The 19,746-nt window shown below is 37.8% G+C and overlaps 1 protein-coding gene across 2 annotated transcripts in view; it reads right to left on the reverse strand.

Moving 5' to 3' along the window:
* Window positions 1–1,144: 1,144 nt before the first annotated feature.
* Window positions 1,145–19,746, reverse strand: part of SMC5 (structural maintenance of chromosomes 5) — a 44,563-nt gene continuing 25,961 nt past the window's right edge. For both annotated transcript variants that reach the window (XM_018086000.2, XM_018086001.1), the window contains 11 exons: window positions 19,520–19,693; window positions 19,210–19,379; window positions 18,287–18,410; window positions 15,118–15,240; window positions 10,188–10,313; window positions 9,653–9,748; window positions 9,168–9,272; window positions 8,836–8,955; window positions 6,165–6,344; window positions 5,976–6,071; window positions 1,145–3,353 (listed from right to left, as the gene is read on the reverse strand). In XM_018086000.2, the coding sequence (XP_017941489.1) occupies window positions 3,195–3,353; window positions 5,976–6,071; window positions 6,165–6,344; window positions 8,836–8,955; window positions 9,168–9,272; window positions 9,653–9,748; window positions 10,188–10,313; window positions 15,118–15,240; window positions 18,287–18,410; window positions 19,210–19,379; window positions 19,520–19,693 (1,473 nt within the window). In that variant the 3' untranslated portion in view covers window positions 1,145–3,194. The remainder of the gene's footprint in view (window positions 3,354–5,975; window positions 6,072–6,164; window positions 6,345–8,835; window positions 8,956–9,167; window positions 9,273–9,652; window positions 9,749–10,187; window positions 10,314–15,117; window positions 15,241–18,286; window positions 18,411–19,209; window positions 19,380–19,519; window positions 19,694–19,746) is intronic.

A 19,746-nucleotide genomic window follows, 5' to 3' on the forward strand; every position in this document is an offset into this window, starting at 1 on the left:
TATTTGCCACCATTTTATGTAGCTCCAGGTGCAATAATGAAGGGCATAAAGTCATGTTTTGAGACCAATATACAATGTGGGTTAATCCTAGGTAGCAGGTCAGTGCCAGGCAGCCACTTGCTCACCCTCCCCCAGTGGGATGGGCCAGAGACTCAGAAGGATAAAAATGAGAAAACTCGTGGATTGAGATAAAGACAGTTTAACAGCTACAGCAAAAGCCGCATGCACAAGCAAAGCAAAATGGGGAATTCATTCACTATTTCCCATCAACAGACAAGGGTTCAGCTATTCCTCCAGAAAAGCAGGGCTCCATCCCACACAGTGGCTACTTGAGAAGATGTAATTCCAAATGTCCCTCCTTCCTCCTTCTTCCCCTGGCTTTCACTGCTGAGGACAATGTCATACAGCACGAGATAGCCCTCTCGTCAGCTGGGGTCAGCTGTCCTACCTGTGTCCCCTTCCAACTTCCTATAAACTTTTTGTGTTAGTGGGGTAGTGCAAGAACCAGGAAAGGACTCAATGCAGTGCAATCACAGCTCAGCAATAGCTAAAACATCCCTATATTACCAACAGTGTTCCTGGTCACAGACCCAAAACATAACCCCATAAAAGCTACTATGAAGAAAATTAACTCTATCCCAGCCCAAACCAGTACATCTGTCAAAAAAACCCCACTGGCCTGGTAGGGGTAACAAATAGATCAACAGAAGAAAGACTGGACAACTGGAGAAGTTTACTTCAAGAGGAACAGAAGGCATCTTGGAATAAATCAAAGACAAAAGCCTCTAGTAATGTTAACTCTAAGTACCACTTGCTGTGAGGCCTGGAGCAGGTGCCTATCTCAGCCTCTAAAGAGCATCTACCATACTTCTCAGTAAGCATCCTGCAGCCCAGGCCAGCTCTGTCATCTCTCACTAACTCTAAAAACTTGGAGAACAGATGTTTCCAGTCAGGACCAACTTTGTCAGGACACATTTCTTTTATTTCCAGTACAAAACTAAGCTTCATCTAAGCATGTTAAAAGCAGTGTAGTGGTGCAAGGGTCTCTCCTCATTGTAGTTTGTTGTTTTGACTAAGCAATCTCTCCTAAATAACAATAATGTACCTGCACAAGTACGTGTTGTATTAAATGCTTTTTTTTCCCCCAAGATCTTTTTATTTCTCAGTAAGTCACAATTTCCATGCTCTTTCTCTCTGTTGCAATACATAAGCAGAGACAGATGTTTGTTAGAACTGCAGATGGTGGTGGAAGAAGATCTTTGCCCTAGTCTTCAGCTGGTCTAAACAGAGCACCTATTTTTTGAGAAAGCTCAATTTATACATCAACTGTTTAGACTATTTGGGGTCTTTCCACTTCTACATTTTTGAGAGGTCCTGTCTAGTCAGCAGGGAAAGTTGGATATCACATGTATATTTAACCTTAACTCCCACTCATTCTCCCCTCCTCAAAGTTACATTGAAATCAATTCCACGGGTTTTTATAGCAAGAGCTGAATGTCAGTAGCAAAGCATGAGGAAGCTGGCAGCACAGAAGGGCCCTGTTAGCTGGTAGAGAATGCTCTGTAATACTGCAGCTACATTTGGCAACTCCATGTGGATTTTCAAGTTCAAAAGGCTCCCTTTTACACCAGAAGGTCTCTGGATGCACCTCTCACACAAATCAGCAGGTGGTTAACAGGACCCAGTGTATGGGAGGCCACAGCCATGTTGTGCAGCCCACTGCAAACAGCAACGGCTGCTTCCATATACAGACCTCCCCCAGAGGCCTCAGGTAGGAGAGCTGCTGGACACTGAAGATCTATTTGTTAGTACCATGACAGTGGTAGTTTTGCAGCTCATTACACTGCCTAGGGTAAGTTAATATGAATGACAGTATTGTATTAAGATTGCAGTAAGATACAATGAAATCAGCACCTGTGATCAATGGCTTCAAGGAAAAATCAAACACCTCTTCACTTGTGCAGTGTGGCAGCCATGTATCCACAAGAGGTAATTTTCTGAGACAGGATCTGAAGTGTCATCCTCTTGAAATAAGTCACTTCTATTTCCTACCTCAGTTTGAAACATGAGAAAGGAACTGAAATCAAAAAAGAAATCCCACGAAGTTCTAACATGACAGCATTAAGAACAGATAGTGCTCTCTAGTCACAGAAGAACCAAGTCTTAACACATGTTCATGTAAGTAGTTTCACTTATTTAGACACTGAAAGCAAATTGCACTTTTCATACATTGATGCTCAGAGACTAAACAGAATGTCTGTTTTTACAACTCCCTAAAAATAAAAATGAAAAACATAACAAAACAACCACCTTAAAAGTTCAGGGTTACAAGGAGCGAAGTATTTTGTCTATCAAAGAACACATATAAAACAAAGACCCTGCAATACACTGGACAGACAGACAGACCTGCAATTTTAATTATGTTGAGGATACTCTGCTGACCAACCCGAACCCTGAACCAGAGCTCAAGTTTCCACACTCTTTTAGCTCTTCTGTCAAATATTTGTGATTTTGTGACCTTATCCCTTGAGGACTACAAAATGAAACATTATGTCAAAAATGATAAATAATGATTATAAAGTATTTACTCAACAGTAATACATTCATAGAACCATATTCTTTATATTAAGTTCAGGTGTATTTTCGCAAAATAAAAACCAGTGCTCAGCTACTTACAAATCTTTCTCTCCCTATAGATCATCTGAACTAATTAAAAAAGGTTACATTTCAATAGGGGAACTTCAGATAACATCCATATCTGTGGTAAATGAAGACTATTTACCAAAAGCTAATTGCAATTTTTGGGGAAAAAAAACCAGACTCCAAAAAACAACGGTAATAGAATTAGTCCAGCATAACCTAGAAAAATTAACTGTACTTCTAATGCTGCATTACTGAAAAAAAACCCAGAAAAATACAAGAAATTTCCTTTTTTATTTAAACCTATCATTGAGAAAAAGCAAGTTCTTCAGAGAAAGTGACCACTATGATAGGCTTCAAAAAGAAATCATGCACTTCAAATCTGTGTAAATTTTAAGATTCACGTCCTTAACTATCAATTCTTTGCAGGTTCTCCTCTTTGACAACTTCTGGAGTCTTGAAAGCCAAATGTTTCAAAAAAGGTCTGCAGAAACATTTTATATATGTAAACATTTATATATATATGTTTCTACAGAAACATTTTATATATATAGCTACGTATCTGTAGCTATACACTGTTCAGCCATCCTTGAAAGTCGACGTCGTCGCTTCATGAAATACTTTGTGTTCCATTTTTTTGACTCCACCATAAAAGGTCCACTGTAGACAAACAGCACAGTCATCTTGTCACTGTAAGTGAGATTCCACAGGAGCTAGTGAAAAACACAAACCCCAAAGTCAAAATAGGTACATGTTTCCCATTTTCTAAAAAGGGAAGTCTACATGAGACCTTAGATCTCAAAAGGTCAATATGGCAGAATTATAGCCTTTCTGACAGATGATGTACATTTGTTCCTAGAAACCACCTCAAAGAGACTCCACTCATTCTTCAGGCAATTTCCATGTGTCACTATTCTTATTGGAAGAAACCATTTCAGTACTTTTTTCTGTATCCACAAGAGGGAGAGAGTAACAGTTGGTTTTCCTTTTTTTTTTCCTAGGGCAGGATAGGAAGTAGATTTACTTGGGTACAATTATTATGTCTCTCTTTAGCCTTGTGCTCCTCTAAGCTAAGCAATTGTCATTAGCGGAAACTCAATCAAAACTACTTAAAAGTTGCTCTGCTGTCTTCTGGACTAACTCCAGCCCCCCCAAACTACTTTTCTGAAGGTCACAGCCAAAGCTGGACACTTACCACAATCCAAATCTTGCAGGCACAAGCCCAGGAGACAGATGTCATGCAAGCTGTAGGGTTATGTGCAGTGGTGAGGATGATGTTTAGCGATTTACCTGTAACTGATGCTCAACTTATTATCCACAGTAACTTGTCTCCCCAGTCATTTAGGCCTCAGACCAGATGCTGTTTTTGATTTTTCCCAGTTAAGTACCAAATTTTATGCTTGTCTGTGCTGAAATGAATCCTGTTTTCAATTAAAGATACCTAAGATTGTTTAGAATTCTAATCTTGCTTTACAGCCAAAAAAGGATTAACTCCCAACATGGTGATAATTCATACGTTTAACAAACGTAATTTGTTTCAGCACAGATTCTTATTAAAAATACTGATTTTCAAATCCACTTCTACGGAATACACTCAGTTCATCTACTCATTTGACCATTAATTACAGAATACAATTTTCCTAATCAACTTTACTGCATACTAGTTTATACCCCTTCCCACCTATAGCTTGCTTAAAAATATAGCTGGGGAAGGTGTCAACAAAAAAAGGGTCACAGTTTTCCCTGTATCCACTGGGTACATTCATAGAATTTACCTTAGAATGGCAATCAGTCACACTTCCTAGTACGTGATTACATCCTTGCTTTCTAGGAAGTGGTAACATACAGCACAGGCTCAGAACTGCAGGTAAGGCACTGCAACAGCAGTCTGGCTTTCTCCTCAGCCTGCCCTGTGCAGCCTTTCAATGATTCTTTGATGTGCCCACTCAAACACTGTTATGGGCTAAAATCTGTACATGACGTGCTCTCTCACTGATGTTTCTTGTGACAGGCCATTACAACTTTGCTGTGGCCATCACCTGTTTGTGGGGAGTGGAAAGAAGGGGTAGCCAGAAAGATGTAATACCTTCAGCCACCTCTTCATAGCACTGTCTTTTGTTGCTGAATAATGCTTCTGAGATTTTTTTACCCGTTTTATTTTTATTCTTTTCCTTCTGGTTAGCTCTGCACAACTCCCATTTCCCCGTCTCTATTCTTAGTAATTTGACAATGAGCACAACTTTTAGAACAGAACACAACTCTGAACCCCAGACAGTCATTTTCTACAGTTTCCTAGATTTGGGAAGCATTATAGTTAGTTGAGCTATCTCTATTTTTTTCAACATCTAAATCATTCTGTTCCTTCTCAAAGCAGGAAAGAGCACAGAAAAGCTGATCCAATAAGGAAGGGAATCTCAAGAAGATAAAAGAGAGTGGGTAACACAGAGAACAATAGAGAAGTAATGTGGTCAGGAAACCATGAAACTGTGTGGAGGCAAGTATACAGCAAGATCAGAAGGAACAAGCAGCACCCACCTTCCACCCACTTTCAGTCAGGTAAATGCTGTTAAGGTGGCTTTACTCAGACCCTTCAACTGTTATGTACAGAAAATAATAGCATAAACCAGCCAGATTTTCTAAAACAGTGAGTAACAGGGTGCAGACCCGGTATCTTAATAAAAACCAGCCCACTACTGACTGCTTGTCTCCCTGGTGCACATATAACCTTCACTAGTTCAATACCATTAGTTTCTGTTAAAGGTATGGGTGAACTGTACTTACCTTAGTCCTTTCAAGCCTTGGCATCAGATCGCCACATCACTTAGTAAGTCAATTATCTTTTAATATTTTTATTTTAACAGAAGAGTACAATTAAGCACTCTTGGAGTCTCGCTCTCACCTTTTCTCAGCTTCTGTGTCTCAGATTATTACTTGAATAGTTTTCCTCTATTAATATGGGCCTCTTCTAGTTCTTCAGACATCAGCAGCACTAGCCTGCTCCTCCTCCAGTATCATCATCTGACTTGTTTGGAAATTGGTCTTTTCTACAGTTTGAATTGTGTTAGCTAGAGGCCTTGTTCCATGGTAACCCTAGCCACTGGTGGTTAACATATGATACTTCCACTGAATGGTTTTTTGAGGACATGAGCCTTGGTCTAAGTTGCCTCAATTCTTGCCAGGACTGTCCTTAAAATGGACAAATCCTCTCAGTTACCCTTTAATATGAAGTCCTTAGGTAAAACAGAGCTAAGTTATACAGTGTGTTTATAGAGGTATTATCACACAAATCTTAAATCTCCTACACTAAATTTTTCATTTCATTTTCTGCCACGCACCTTTGGTGTAATGAGGAAGTACTGAGATGCCTTTTTTTTACAAGCAGTTTCGACAACCATTTGAAAAACTCTTCTCTCATTCACTGGATCCATTCCCTAAAAGGGGAAAAAAAACACCAAAACTGTTCTCTTCACTGTGTCATAAGCACCTGTATGTAATAAGTTCGATACTGCACTATTGATCCTCACCTGATTTATTTCATCAACAATCCTGAAAGGACATGTGTTGAGTTCTTGTAGAGCCATCAGGTATAACATAGTGGAAACACTCTTCTCACCTCCACTCTGATGATATGGAGTCAATTCATGAAGTTCAGTGCCACTGCGGAATTTGACTCTAATGCGAATCCCATACTTGTCGTACTCCTCCTGTAAAAGCCAGTACCCGTCGGACTCATTTTCTTCGTAATACAGCTTATTTTATAATTACATGCAAATTGAAGAAATTTATGACAAATATTCTACAAGGGTCTACAAACTACTCAGTTTCAACTTAAAATCAATATATTAATTCTGTTTCATCTATTTTCCTTAAATCTCATATATATACTTCAACAACACTCCTTCCCCATGACAATGATCTGTTCATTTCTGAATCCCTGGTAAGAAAGGTTTCATACACATTCAGAACATCAGTAGGAAAAAAAATCTTGGTTAGAAAAAGAAGAAAACAATGTCCCTATAAATCCCATTAATCAGAAAAAAAATTAGGGCATTAGGGTACATGGTACTACCAAATTGAACAAAGGAGTGATGGTGGTGTGTAGGTTAAGATCCCATCTGAACCTCTTCAAGTGCAAGCAGTCCAAAATTCACCACAGCAATTTTCTTTTCATCCTTAACACAGGAAAACCACACACAAAGATTCCAATCCTGGCTTTTCTTTAACAGTAAAGTGACACTGGTCAGCAGCCTGAGTCAATGCAAAGGTGTCAGGTAACAGATGTGATTCAAAAGAAGTATCATGCAAGGAAATACATGATTCAGAGAAAAATGAAATCTTCAGAGTACTCATTAATATTTCTGAAGTTGTGTTCAGTTGTTCTGATCACAACTTCGTGTAAGGAGAAATAAAAACTAGGATCTCAGGTCTCTAGACCCACTATAATCTTAGATCCATTTGCACAGACTGAAGCTAGGCTCAGGAAAGTGAACAAGGTACAGGCTAGCAAAACTTTGAGTAAGAAAGATTTACCCTCCAACACAGTCATGATGGTGTCAGAAAGTCAGGCCTTTGTTGCCAGACTATTTGGAATGCCAGTTTCTACAACTGACAAGATGTTCAAGACCTGACAAGAACGATGCTCAAAACTCCCCGTGGGGAAATCAAGGAATGTGAGGGTTATCACTGCTAGCCAAGGAAAGTCAAAATGTTCACTGAGGCTTGTGCTAGGACATCAAGGAAGAACCCAGTGAAGTGTTCCACACAGTATCACAGATTCAGAATCACAGAATCAATTTTGTTGGAAAAGACCTCTGAGATAATAGAGTCCACCTTATTACTGAACACCACCATGTCAACTAGACCACCTCCTTAGGCAGGTAGTTCCAATGTCTAGTCTCCCTTTCTGTGAAATCTCTCCCAATGTCCAAGATTCCTCCTATTACTGTCACCAAGGACATCAACAGATCTCAAGTAGCCTGCAAGGCAGGCTAACAGAGGTTTGAACTTCAGCGTCACACAAATATTTCTAAGAAAAGATAATTCTACCTCAAGAGTGTTTCTCTTTATATCTACAGGTCAGGCAAAAGACCCTGCTGCAGCAAAGGGTAAGGAATCCAAGCTCAGGAACAGATTATCTACCTTTCTGCATTTTTGCCACTGATCCCCCTGAGCAAGGAAGTTTTACTCACTGGCACAATACCACTGGCTAACCTCTTAAAACTACTTGTGACATCTTTGCTATAGAAAAGCAAGACCTTCCAAAGAAGATACTCAGAAAGACAGTCCAGACTCCTTTTGCTTTTGAACTGCTTTAATGTTCCTTCTGTGTTCTCACTGCCAACTTACTTTTATCTAAAAGATAGTTTTGTGTAAAATAGATCTGACTCTGCAGGTAACTATCAAAAGACCAGAAAAGTCCATGTTTTAATGTCCTACTGTTTCACACTAGTCTCCATTTTTTATGCAGTTCATATACAGAGCCTTCTCGGACACTATTCTGCCCCGAGTAATAGCTGCCACTTCAAATATTTTTAAAAAAGCTGCTTGAGTTAATTTACAATAGCAAAAAAAAGAAAAGCTTAAGTCTTAATTTTCACTATTGTGGAGTCTATGCATTAACACATGTAAGTTTTGAAATCATCACTAGAGAGATCAATTTAAAACAAAATATCCAACTTCTTTTCTGTTCACTGCGCTTACTATTTCTCCCTAAATTCTACTGATGCTTTAAACTCTTCAGAGGTAAACCCTACTGAAAGCATAACAGGATGGGCCCAATGACTGCTGCTTCCAGAACAGACAAAATGCCAGCACACTCCAGTAGAAACTACATGTAGAAAGAAATCAACACCTAATAATAGTAGATATAGATGATAACAGAGGAACACAAATCAGCTGAAAATGCAGAATCAAATCATTAATTTCATAAATCTGAGTTACAGCTTCTAACCAAGCTCTGTAAGTTGCAAGCCTATTCCACAAGTCAAGACGTGAAGTCCTATCTATCTGGATAAAAACCCAATTTTCTTCAAATCAGACTGGTAAGTAAGTTCAGTACACAAAGTGTTCAGTAAAAGTTCATTATTTTTTAAAAATAACATCTCCAAATGACCACTTGTTACTTTCCTCTAGCAATAAAGGGACAAAAGATGATGCAAAAAAATGTTATTCTTCCATATGAAAAATAAATCTTACCTCATTTTCCACATGAAGATCAACTTCACCAACACACTGCATAGAACTAAAGAACTTACTGAACTTAGCATTAATTTGTTCAATCATGCCTTTCAAGAGGTTTAACCACCTTTCTTTGACCTAAAAGACAAACCCATGTAAAACCAGTTCAAAAACTGAATTTTCCCTTAAAGATAGCATTTAAAGAAACATCATGATTAGGGAAGCTCACATCTCAGTTTACACTCAAGACAATTTGAAATGTTACCCTTTATTTCTGTACATACATTTGTTCTAAAATGTATAATGAAATAAGATTATAATGATACTAAAGTGATAACTTGAGCTATTACCTGTGAAATGTTTTGCCTATAGTTATTCAATTCATTTTTCTTTTCCTCTAGATATTTTGTCAACTGCTGTATTTCTTGTGTTTGCTTATTGTATTCTTCAACAACCTGCCATAATAAAAAAAAAGGTAATCAACAAAACGTTTCCCAATTCTAACCTTTACTGTAATAATATCACACTGCACTGATAATGTTCAAATACAATTATATACACTATTGCACTGCACACTAAACATTTCTAGCTTTAAAGCAAAGAAATTGTAAAGCATTACCTCTTTCACTTTTTTTTTAAAAGGCACAGAACACACTGTTCTCTTGGAACAACCTACTTAAAATTTGAATAGATGCAGAATCTGGCATTTACAGCACATTGTTCCTGCTGTCTAGCTTTTTATACCTATACCAAGGGATGTAGCACAGAGTGGAAAGCAAGTACAGTGCAAGCAGAGGGGGAGGAAGAGTGAGTAGAAGGTAAGCACTGAACATACTGAAGCATTCAGGCCTGTGAAACAGGAGGCCCTGGTCTTCTCTTCATTCAGAAGAGCATCAATTTCCTCCAGTGTGTTTGGAAGAGCCTGAAAACTCTACAAGAGAAAAGATGCAAGTGTTACAAAGCAATACTAATACAGGACTCACATTTTCTAAAAAGAAACTGAATAAACCATAAAGTATTCTATTACTTTTAACCAGGATGTTGCATATTCAAAATTAAACACAGCAAAATTCCCTTTACAAACTACTTTGGACAGAGAAGGAAGCTAGACAAATACAGCCTCTAATTATTTCTGTGAACAAAATACTATGGATTTTAATTAAAATCTCAGATCAAATTTTCTCTCCCCTGTGCACAAAACAAAGTGATAGTCAGAGGGTATTCCAGCACTATTTAAAGGTTCTTTAAAAGGTTAAGTGACAATAAAAGAAATACACATGATCCTTTACTGGGAGCTCTCTAATATAAAGAATACTCTTTGCAGAAGTTATACATATAAGACAGATGTGGAGATTTGTTTTTGTACATACGCTTTGCAATTCTCTTGGAAAATCTTGATCTGGACTCAATTTGCAGACCTGTTGAGCTTGCTTCATCAGCTCCTTGCAGTTCTCATAAAGAACTCGCTTCTTATCATCCAGTTCATGAAACCATTGCTGTCAGAAATGTTAAAGATATTTTAAAAAATACACCTTATTTTTAAATTTTATTATGAATTTCTAGAGATGACACTAGCACACTGGCAACAAACCACATATAAAGTAGAAGTGAAATCAGACTGAATGTTAGAATATTGAAAAAATTTGTTTCAACAAACAGAACTCATTATACCTCTCTGCTCCAAGTCAACAGATGCCAAGGTAAACTGTCAAAAGCAAATTCTTCTAACACAGGTAAATTTATTTTCTCTCAACTAAACAAGTGTGCATGTAGATTTAATAGATGCCTCAAAATAGACTATTTTACAGGAAGTTACCTATAAGCCAAAACACAACTGTTGTGAGCCTTATATTAGGTCACATTTAAATGTATTTATCTCATTAGGAAAGCACAGTGGACATGATGTACACTGAATGATTATTTCAGCTGACATTTTACCAGGTAAACATCATCATTACACAATCAGAAGTACCTAATTTGTTGTTTCATATTCTACCTCTGTAATAGAGCTAGAAAAACACAAAAGAAACACACACTATTTTTAAACTAGTGCTTAAAAGTATTTGAAATGCAGGTATGGTTCTGGTTTCACAGTGGTCTCAAGGTTAAACTCTTTGGAACTTACTATAGGTAAGCAGCTAACTCAGCCCATGACTGTTACAATGCAATGGTATGTCAACAGTCATTTACAGCAGTTAAAATACAGTACATAAAATATGGTACCTTCACAAAACACCAAGCTAAAGATTATGTCAAATAAGCAGTATTCAGGCAAAAGAATTTGGAAAGTCTGCAGTATCTCTCTCTACCTGACCCCAGCAATCGCACTCACTCATCTCTCTGTATGTGGAATGCTTCTGCTTCCAATTGCTGAGCCTGCAGTGTTTGGGAGTGATTGCTCACTACAGCCTACCAGCTCAGGTGAGCACCACTGTGAGACAGCTGGGAGACGCCTACGCTCAGAAGGGAAAAGGACTACAAACATACTGGTAGATTTTAACCAGTGTTAATTTACTATACATTTGCTCAGTGATTACACATACATTCCATCTTTTCAATTGACCAGTACACTGCAGGAATACATTATTTCCACTTTTTTCAGAGGCATAAAATTCTAGTTCAAAAATCCATATGCACAGTATTTTCCTTCAGTGCTTTCTTCTGACAGTTTGGAATATTTAGTTATATTCTTATATTTATGAGAGCTTTATCTTTCCAATTATTGTTGTTGTGTACCTCAGTTAAATATGGGAGCCCTCCAGTGGTGAAAAAATTTCAAAGCTTTCCTTTGGAGATTATGCAGTTAGAGAAACACTTATTTTGAAATACAGGACGCAGACACTGATAGCAACTCTCATTACTTTCTGGCAATTTAATCAGTCCTTATTCATTAAATACAACAGAAGTAGTAGTAGTAGATGTGACTGTGAGTGATCATCCACGGAGTTCTCACACTCAAGAATTAGGGCTGCTCTTCTCAACATGTATCAAATCAAAAATCCTGTTCTTCCCCTCTTCTCCACACCAAGCACTATATTTTGCTTTAGAGATAAGCACTTTACAGTCTCCATAAACACACTGTATTTTTCTACACTGTTTTTCAGAAAGGTTGAGGAAAACAAGACCTTTTTAAGGTCTTTTATGAAGACTTCATGAAGTCTACTGCAGAGAAGGAGGGTAATGTCACAGGAGTGGCAAGAAGGACTGGCATTAGAGCCGTACAGATAAAACAGTAAAGGGAAGATGTTGCTTTTTCTGTTTACAGCCAAGATCTTATATTACACTGAATTGGCATAAACAAACCTATACAGCACAACACTTACATTGCATTGGATATCTGCATATGTCACATAATACATTAAATAAAAAAAATTTAGGAATGTTTTACAAAGTCCTAAATTAAAATGGGACCCAGAAATTCAAAGCCTTAAAGGCTTAATGTGAAATGTGTTTGACTTCATGATCATGAAGGCAAAGGATACAGTCAGCAGCACCCATACTTTTTTATATAAGCAGCATTGATTTTATACTTATGTGTTTGACCATTTCCAGAGCTCAAGTCAATTCTGAATCATTTGAAGTGGGTAATCTCAACTCTCAATTGTACCTAAAGCTTCCACTTCAAGCCCTGCAGAGCTGCATGGAATAAGAGTTCAAGGTGATCTCTAGGCACTGCAAATGCCAAGTAGATTCAACATGGAATATGCCTGATCCAAGCCAAATAAAATTCTTCAGGGAAGAGGAAAATACATGTTTGGCAGTGGAAACTTCAGTATTCAACAGAAAGACTGGAAAGAAATAGACATTGGATGTGATTATGAAGCGTGTACCAGAATAAATGCACTGACAGTTCAACAACAGGTTGTTTCAATTTTCATTCAGCTTTGCCAGTTTACTGTCTTGGCCACATGCTAAACAGAATGGTAAGGTTCCTGTTGATTTCCTGAAGGTGCTTCAATAAAACAATCATAGATAAAAAGAGCAGGTCTAAGAATTGCCATTTTGAACAGAGATGCTACCATAAAAAATGGTAAGTCTAGAGAAAACTTCAAATTTGTTTCAGCCAACGGCATAAGAATCAGCTTGTAAATAGCTGTATCCATGTACTTCAGGAAAGTTCTGCACTAGAGCTGCAATTACAGCTTCCATAAAGGATTCTACCAAAGAGCAGAAACCAATTCTATTCTGTATGCACAAGTAACTCCTATTCTGTTGCACTCATCAGTACTGCAATTGGTTTTATGCAAAATAAGAAGCTGGTTAAAGAAAACAGAGCTAGCAGTAGTGAAGGACTTCTCATGAATTTGTTTGAACCCATGCCCATAAATGAACAAAGCAAGTCAATTAGCAAGACTTTCAAACAACCATCATAAACAAACGTGCAGGAAACTGTGGCAATTACCTAATGAGCAAATAGGGCTAACAATCCTCCTTAATGTTCAGTATGGGTCACAAACACAGGTTTTACTTCCCAGGCTCATTAAATAAATTAAATACAAAGGTAAGATATCACTATATCTCACTTGAACCGTAGTGATAGAATAAAAACGCCTTAAATCTGTTGTTGCTAACTGGACTTGTTCAAAAACATGTCCTTTTTGAGCCTTTCCACTTAAATTGTTAAAAAAAATGAAGTAACAAACAACCTATCTCTCCACATTGTCCTACTGCAGAGACCTCAAAAAAGGTTTCCACTTAGATGTCTAAAGTGGGGTTTCTGTCTGGTTCAAATCTCTGTTAGATATTTACTCAGGTACTATAAAACCTCAAGCAAAAAAACCCTAATCTCCTCATGGTAAAATCTTCTAGAAGGGTCTTCTACACTTACACAGCATACGGGGAAGTATAGCTTTGGATTTCCATGTACATGAAAAATTAAGATGCACTTGAACACTCAGAGGAGTTTTCCTCCAGAGCAGGTGCACTTCTAGAAATTCTAACCACTGTGATTACTAATTTTAGGGTTTTATTTGTTTTAATGTTCATTGAGTCAACCATCAAAAATAAAGCACTGATATGATTTCTTCTAGTGATGGGGTTGAATATAACCCAGTAACGACAAGTAATGGGATCCCACCTGACTCAAACACCTCTTCTCTAGCGAAGGAGGCAATTTTTGTTTAAAAACTATCAGAACATTTACCTCACAAGTACTGTCTACTAAGCTGACCAGACATCTAACTATGTACCAGCCCAAGCTTCTCTCTAAAATGATGAAGATGTGGGCGGAGACAACTAAAAACATTAAATACATTTCCCAGTGAAAATACACACTGCTCACATGGCTTTGTAATATATTCTTACTCCTTATTGAGCTCTAGCAATAGTCACTTGCATTGGATTTTGATAAACTCCGAATAAAAGGTGCATCACATGTGAGAACTGATGCAACAGCCGTTTTCCAAATAACATGCTGGACTTGTCTATGTCTTCAAGTCACTCTTTGCTCCTCTTAGGAAGCTCTCCTCTGCCCAGTTTTCCTGCAAGTGACGGAAACCATAACCTCAAGTGGTTTTCTAAAGACATGCCAAGGTCATTCTTTTTGGAAGTATGTATCCATATCCATGCAAAATAACTATCACTTACCTTCTGAACCACTTTCCAGTTCTTATTTTTATTAATCCAATTGAATTAGCAGTAGGTTACAGGTAAAGAAAACAGAAAACTTACCTCTCTTTGCTTTCATAGTTTACTCCCCAGAGCACTTAAAGCTTGTACCACTACACAAATACAAAAATTGACCTCTATGCAGCAATCCATGAGCATCACAGCATCCTCTACTCTTCGAAAAGAATATCTGCCTGCAGAACTAATTCCTCAGAAACTGTCTTTTTACCTGAACACAGCAAAGCTTCCTTAATATGATCAATACAAGGGCCATACATCCTCCTTTCTGTCCGCAAAAAAAGGCATTTAATTACAGCACAAGACAATGAGCTATGAAAGAAAGGTAAAATAGTTCTGTTCTGCTGCTGCACTTTCTGGTTCATCTTGAGTTGGTATTTCCCACATGGGTCAGAGCTACTTGTCCATGGACAGACTCAGAAGAAAAATAATACTTCCAAGTGACAGCTAGCGTTTTTACACACACGATGTATTTCAACAAAAAGATCCAGGGTATGACTGTTTGGGTACATTTTCACAGCAGCTTATCTGTCTTGAAGTCAAACTACAGAAATCAAGGCTAAATATTTAGCAGTACTAATACCCACTCCTAAGCAAAGACAGAAAAGCATCCTTTTGAACTTGCACATAAGACGATGTCATAGTAGATATCCCAGTATTCATAGAAGTCTTTACCTCTGCAGCTTTTAGCTGCACAGTTCCTGGTTTATACTCTGATTCTAGTTTGGTCTTCTCAGCAATCACCTTACTCCTTCGAAGAGTCAAAACCCCTTTGAGGATGCTCAGTGGAATGATATCCTACAAAGAAAACAGAACAGATAATTTTTTTTCCACCAGAGACTCAAAACCAATATAATCACTATCGGGCTTCAGAAATTATCCAATTTTTTTAGTCATAACACACAATCTCACACTGTGTTCGGCTCATCAACACTGCTGTCAAATTCAATGAAAAAGGTGACTTATTGGTGACCCAAGTTCTTCAAGATGTACAGTCACCAAATATTTTCATCTCTAAATATGCGTATACACACACACACACATCACTTTCAACCAAACAATTTTACATCAAAAAACCCCACATTCTCTTTCCCTTCACCATATGTGAAACGTAAGAAAAGCCAAGGCAGCTTCAAGTGTTTCTCAGAGACAGAATTTGGTGGACGTCATGGTGGATTTTGGTGGCCACCATATGTCACACATAGAGATGAAAGGAGGTCAAAAAATAAACACGAAGATATATACATCTCTTAATGACAACACAAGGTGATTGACAGATGTACAGTGACTCCAGTGTCTTGTTTCTTAACTGGAAAAGTGTCTGAAAACAGAAGGAGGCTCTATTTGGGAAGCTTCTTAACAGGCTTCAGTGATTTCCAGAACCTGATTTGACAGTGTTGACATTAAAACGCTTGTTTCTTTAAAAAAGTCGGCCTCAGGAATGATCTAGAGGCTTCAAAATCAGCAACAGATTCTTGGCTGCTTGAAGGGTATCTTCAAACTTTAATTTATGGGGCATTGAGAACACCAGTTTCTCTCTTTTTTTTTTTTTTAATGATTGGCTTATAAATACAAAAGAATCCTCTCCCTTAATGAAAGGGAGGACAAGGTTTCAGCTGTCAACATAGAGGACCTACAAGATGAAGATTTGAGTGTGTTAGCTTCTGACCACAATGAGCCATGATCTGACAAGGTTTGATATCTGAATTTCTGTAGTGTGAACTTGGACATCGGAAAATGTCTATTTCCAATTCTCTTAAACAGCTTAAAAACAACTATCAGAAATGCAAACTGAAAAAAAAATTTAAAAAGGGAGATAAAAAAAATGGAAAGCCTTAAGATTATTCAGTAACAACAGCACAAACAGAACTACATCTAAAAGCAGTGCCAGAATCTGTAACTATGGAACATGGCTGTTTCTGTCAACTGGCTGTAAAGTATTGATATGTATTAGGTACGTGCCAGGTACACTCTGCCGTGTGTGTTTGTGTAAGTACACATGCAGCCTGTCTCTCTAGTTGACTCACAAACTCTTCTAAAAAAAGAGATCATATTACCATTCACATACACACACAAATCCTGTCTATTTTAAATTTCCCTCTGTGGCAGAAATGAGTATGTCTGAAACATACAACTACTGAAGTTTTTCTCACTTTAATAACTTACAGCTAGTATAACTACAGAACCTAATAAAGAAAATACAAAGACTCAACTTTGGAAGCATTCATGAAGTTTGGCTCGGGAACAACTAGATATGTATGGATTTCAACTATTGTGATGAAACATATAATGAAATATCTTCCTTGTACCAGACCATTTTCTTCTTTTCAGTATGTACTAGCATGTATTTGCTACAGCACACCATGTGTGAAAATTGAGTTAACACACAGTTGAAATAAATCCTTTTTGCAATCAATAACTATTTCAGGCAAATACCATCCATCCTCCCCTACACTCCTGGTATTCTGAGAAATACACAGTATGTGTCAGATCTGTTTTCCTGTACTGGGTGAAAAAGAATTTAAGAGACATTCTTCAGGCAGGTCATACAGCACTCAGTAAACAACTTCAGCTGCACTTTACAACAGCAGCACATTGCACAAGTTTTGAGAAGTTACTTTTCAGCACTGTTACTAGCTTCACAAGTTCTGTAATTTCTGTGAAGTAATCTACAGTTTAAGTAATACTTTTAACATGGCAGGTGCCTTCTGCCATTCTTTGGCATTTCCAAACTACTGTGGCTGGCTGACCCAAAGGTGATCTCTGAAACAATGCCATCGTTGCCAAGTCCACACCTATCAACAAACAGAAACAACCCATCCATCTGGAGTATTTTTTTCTGTATTATATAAACATCAGCAAATGAAATATTTAGAAATCATCCTCGCTTCAAAGGTAACACTCAGCTCTTTTCAGGGGTAAGCAAGAACATGTTTCGATGTTAGTAAGTGATGGCAAAGGGAAAACAGACATGCTCAAAGCGGTTGCAAGAACAGGACCATTTCTTGCTGAGTGTACAAGCGGATTCCTTGGAACTAAATGTCTTCTAGTTACTAAAACAAACCATCCAAACCCCACCAGTCCTCCCCACCCCACCCCCCCCAAAAAAATCACCCAAGAAAATTCACCTTACAGCATCTTCCATCACTAGGACTTGCAGGCTTAAGCTAATCCAACAAGTTAAGTCCAGACTGTTTCTTGAGTTAAAGAAAAGCCTTATGACATTGGAGCCTGAGACCTGAGTATCTTTCCTATCCTTGACATTTTCCACAGTCACAGACACTCAGGTCACTTTTTCACATAACTAATGACTATTCTTTTCTCAGTAAAAACAAGAACAGAAAAAAAAGGGAGATGATGAACTAGAGCGGAAGAAAAATTTTAGAGTTAGGAAGTATTCAGAAAACATACTGGATGAAACAGTTACAGAGTTCATTCCTGTATTTACTGAATCAAACCATGGATTGTTAAGACTTCAGTCACAGACTCTCCATCAACACAAGCAAATGATCTACAGATCAATGACAGATGAACAAGTTCAAGTTCATAAAACCTTCAAAAGAACTTTCTCTTGAAGAAAACTAGCTCAAACATTTACAGGAATGCATGCAAATACTGCATGTCTCCTACTTAAACTAAAAGAATTGGACTTTTCCTATTATTGTGAGATTAGCTCAGCTGATTAAAGCATGGTGCTAATAAAGCAAGGTTGTGGTTTCAGTCCCTGGATGGACCATTCACCTAAGAGTTGGATTTACTGATCCTTGTGAGTCCCTTCCAACTCAGAATATTCTGTGAACTCCGTGAATAAAAGTGGAACACATACCAAGATACAAATACATACCTTTGTGAGATACATAAACTCAGTAACGAGTTCTGCTTTCTGTTTATTTATTTCTTTGATCTTTAGATTCGCCAGTTGAGATTCCTTCTCTACATCAATAGCATCTTGTTCCAGCTGTCTTAAACTATGGGAGGAATCAATATTTGATTAATCAAATGCATTGAGAAGCAGGCTGGTCTGGCAGTGATACAGGCTCAGGACAGACTGACTGCAGCAAAGTTCACAGTGAAGGACTTGGGGTATGGTGGAACAGTGAGCTGTGCATGAGCGGGCAGTGTGCCTGGGTAGCAAATACAGTCCTTGGTTGTATGAGTAGAAGCACAGGCAGGATGAGAGTGATTTTTTTCTCTGTTCAGTACTGCACATGGTCAATGAATGACAGTGGTCTAAAGCTGAAAAGACTGAGACTGGATGTCAGTGTTGTCTACTGCTTCTGGGAGTGTGAGCTTAAATGAAATACCTCCTCAGCCATGCCCAGATTCTGCCTTAAGACAGAGCATAACGGAAGAACTAATTGCAGAGGCCCACAAAACAAAATAATGTTATGAAAAATGCTATGGACAATTAAGTCCAACTCAAACCCTGACACACTTACTTAGCACCATTTATGTACATTATGGTATTATCTAGATATGTACCACTAAAACAGATGAATATGGTAATATTAGGGGTCACTGTATGGAATTATTCAAACTGGAATCCTATGATTTTATTACAGGAAACCATCTGGAACACTGTTACCTGGTCTTAGATACTGCCTTAAATCTTAACTTCTAAACACCTTACTTGTCTTGATTATCACCTGTTATCTGATGCTCAGCCACTGGTTACTTTGTAAAAGCACACTGTAGTAAGAAGGTGGCAAAAATAACTTCGTTATTAAAATGTTCATTTTGCATAAGATAATATGGCTTGTTACCTACCTATCATACTTCAAAGCTATTTTTGATTCCAATTGTCTCCTTCTGTTTCCTCTCTCTAAAAGGTCCTTCTTCTGTTGCCTGAGCTCATTGTCTCTGTGTTCCAGATGTTTCTGTCTCTCAAACAACGTAGCCAAACGCATATCCAATGCCTTCGACATGTTATTGATGTCCTGAAATAAAAGAACACACACCACTACCAGCATTCTTACTACAAATATACCATACTAACAACATGCAAGTATGCTCCTCTTATTGTATAGTAAAATGGGTAGTAGTTCACAACATATACAGCACAGAGATAAATTCCTACCTGTTGTTGGCTTTCCAACTGCCTTCTTTCATCTGTATCCACAGAACCACTGAGAAACTGTGCTGCCCTCAGGAATGTGTTAGTAGAGAGGGTTCGATTTGTATAAGAAGATACTTTAATAATATATCTTTCTTCCGCTGTGTATATTTGCCTAAATTTGGTTTCTCGTATGACCTAAAAAACACACAAAAATATTGATCTGACAAAAGCATTGCTTAAGGCAATGC

The sequence above is a fragment of the Manacus vitellinus genome, unplaced genomic scaffold (genome assembly GCF_001715985.3).
Source record: "Manacus vitellinus isolate BGI_N305 unplaced genomic scaffold, ASM171598v3 scaffold_9_pilon, whole genome shotgun sequence".
NCBI lineage: Eukaryota > Metazoa > Chordata > Aves > Passeriformes > Pipridae > Manacus > Manacus vitellinus.